Source organism: Gymnoscopelus braueri (genome assembly GCF_963280865.1).
Source record: "Gymnoscopelus braueri genome assembly, chromosome: 4".
Classification (NCBI taxonomy): Eukaryota; Metazoa; Chordata; class Actinopteri; order Myctophiformes; family Myctophidae; genus Gymnoscopelus; species Gymnoscopelus braueri.
In genome coordinates, this window is record NC_137605.1 from 4,244,385 (window position 1) to 4,247,483 (window position 3,099).

Sequence of the window (3,099 nt, forward strand, 5' to 3'; positions counted from 1 at the left end):
AAATCATGAACATTTTTGAAAATATTTGAATACATATTTTTTCAAGCGAACATTTGTACCTCAAATCTTTGCTTCTGGGGGGGTCCCTTGAACAAAACATTTTGAGATGGGGGTCCGCGGCCAAATACATATAATTTTGGGGGTCCTTGACATTGAAAAAGTTTGAGAACCACTGATATTATAGCAACATACGTTTACAAAAAAAAAACTTTTAGGATTTAGAAGACATTTGTAGAATCCCTAGAAGCAAAGATTTTAGTTACAAATGTTAGCTTTCAAAATGTATAAGATTTGCCCACATTTTCACGATTTTCCAAAAATAGCTGATTTACAAGCTCATAGCGTGGCACTCGGTGCCGCGCTATGAGCTTGTATATCTGCTATTTTTGAATAAGCAAAGAAATCTAAAAATGACACAGATGCATTCCCGGTCTTAATGGGTTAATACACATTCAGTAAATATTAGATTGTGAATATTTAGAGAAGACATATATATTATTTATAATGAAATACATTGATATATTTTTCATAATTTCATTCTCAAAATCTAGAAATTGCCACAGACATGGACAAGTCTTGTGACATGTTGGTGACTCCTGGTTGTGAAGCGTTGTGAGCTTGTAGGTCAGCTATTTTCAGTGAAGAGATGTGGTGTAGAGGGAAAAAGGAGGGGTCCTAGTATAGTATAGAGCCCTGGGGGACACCGGTCAATGAATGACATAGGGTTTAAGTGATAACTAATCAACATGTTAGAATTGATCATCAGTGCATTGAAAAGCCATCAGTAAAACTCCTGTTTGATGTTTAGTCAAGTCCTGTCCCAGTGGATGGAAGACGTTTGGATGCAGCTGTTATTACAGATCTACTGAACTGAAAACCTGGGAGGAACATAGAGAACTATGTCTGAAGACAGGAGCAGATCTGGTGATCATTAACAGTGAAGAGGAACAGGTTAGTAGTAGTGTGTGTGTGTGTGTGTGTGTGTGTGTGTGTGTGTGTGTGTGTGTGTGTGTGTGTGTGTGTGTGTGTGTGTGTGTGTGTGTGTGTGTGTGTGTGTGTGTGTGTGTGTGTGTGTGAGAAATATACATTATGGGACTATTGTCCTGGTCCTCACAAGAGAAATGGTTGTTCTATGGTTTAAACATATAGTTTTTAGTTATAGGCTTAAAACTAGGACAAGCTTCAGGCTGGGGTTAGGGTTAGGGTTTTGTGAACATGTGAACTCAATACCGCCCCCATCTGGTGGAGTCAGGTTAACACATTTAGGGGTTACGGTTGGAGTTATGTCTGATTTATACTTAGTGGCACGTCTCTGTCACACGCCGAGAAAAGACGATCTACAAGCTCACACCGTGTCACAGCGGGCCACGTTGTGAGCTTTTAGACAGTGTGTGTGTGTGTGTGTGTGTGTGTGTGTGTGTGTGTGTGTGTGTGTGTGTGTGTGTGTGTGTGTGTGTGTGTGTGTGTGTGTGTGTGTGTGTCCAGGTGACACATAACTATGTGTTCACTATAATCACAGAATGACATCACATGCATGTGATGTCATTCTGTGATTTTAGTGAAAACGTGAACGTATCAGAGAAAATTAATTATGTTTCAATCATGTACAAATGATCAGGAATTCATCAGAGGATTGACCACTGGGGATGAGCGTGGATCATACATTGGTCTGAAAAGGATTTCTGGAAATTGGACCTGGGTAGACGGAACTCCACTGACAACAACACAGTGAGACATTTTACATTTTGTTCTATTGTCGTTCTATCAAAGTCACTGTATGTGAGAGACTGAGTGGATGTGATTAATACACATCATGTTGTTTACTCTGCAGGTACTGGGCCAGAGGATATCCTGAGAACCGTGAAGACAAGAACTGTGCATACTACTCGTACAGACGTGGAGGATGGATGAATGGGGTGTGTTATGCTCTAGGCTACGGTATCTGTGAGAAGTGATGTTTCTCTTAACTTCATTGATGAAACAGCAGCTTAGTGTTCTGCTTTGTCAAGTTAAACAGTAAAACAGTAAAACAAAACAAACATTTTATTGTACAGAAGTACAAACAGTTGTACCATTACTCACCTACTGGATCAGTGAGAGGTAGGAGCAAGAGAGTTAATCAATCTAATCAATTTAATTCATTATAAAAAAGTAGTCGATGATTGAAAATGTCTTAAAATAATCTATTAATAATCAATCTCTATTTTAGGTTTGTCATTACAGATGAAACGTTTTAAAAACATTCAAACATTTTTAGAAAATAGTGAAAATAGCATATTTATGAGCTCAATGAGCTTATAGATCGGCTATTTTTGAAAATGTTTGGTGTGCGAAAGATAAATGAATAATTTGTTTTTTAAATGCTCTTCTTGATAATTCAAATAATTGAAAAGGTAATCAATAAGAAAATAATCAATAGTTGTATTCCTGTGATGAGAAGTGATGTTTCTCTTAACTTCATTGATGAAACTGCAGCTTAGTGTTCTGCTTTGTCAAGTTAAACAGTAGTAATTAGTACCAAAAAAAAACATTTTATTGTACAGAAGTACAAACTTTTGTAATTACATTAAAGGAGTAGTTCACCCCCAAAAAATAATTCCACACCCTATGAAGCCTTGAATTCATGGAGGTTTTGAGTTTTTTTGTCTCATTCCTAAGACAATAATTTGATGAGCGGCGGAGTCTCTACAAGTCTCCTACCGGAGAACTATTATGACTGACTGTCATAATGTTGTTCTTGTTCTCTCTGTGCTAATGTGTGAGATGTAAACCATTATTATGACTATTGACCAGTGGTGGAAAAAGTACTCACATGTTTTACTTAAGTAAAAGTATCAATACTGCAATGTAGAAATACTCTGTTACAAGTAAAAGTCCGGAATTCAAAATTTAAGTACAAAAGTATTGGTATCAGAATGTACTTAAAAAGCAAAAGTAAAAGTACTCATTATGCAGAATGTCCCATTTCACAAGTTTTCAAATGTATAAAATGTATGAAAAATCTTTTGAAAATAGCAGATCTACAAGTTCACAATGCGTTGCATCGCGACGCATTGTGAGCTTGAAGATCGGCTATTTTCAAATGGCCGAAATGTATAT

The 3,099-nt window shown here is 36.8% G+C and overlaps 1 protein-coding gene across 1 annotated transcript in view; it reads left to right on the forward strand.

Moving 5' to 3' along the window:
- LOC308084529 (uncharacterized protein) overlaps positions 1 to 2,267 on the forward strand; it is a gene marked incomplete at its 5' end in the record, with an annotated part of 29,008 nt that extends 26,741 nt beyond the window's left edge. The window contains 3 exons of the mRNA XM_080427195.1: positions 809 to 951; positions 1,619 to 1,728; positions 1,832 to 2,267. Coding sequence (XP_080283321.1) covers positions 809 to 951; positions 1,619 to 1,728; positions 1,832 to 1,955 — 377 coding nt within the window. The 3' untranslated portion in view covers positions 1,956 to 2,267. The remainder of the gene's footprint in view (positions 1 to 808; positions 952 to 1,618; positions 1,729 to 1,831) is intronic.
- Between the last annotated feature and the right edge of the window lie 832 nt (positions 2,268 to 3,099).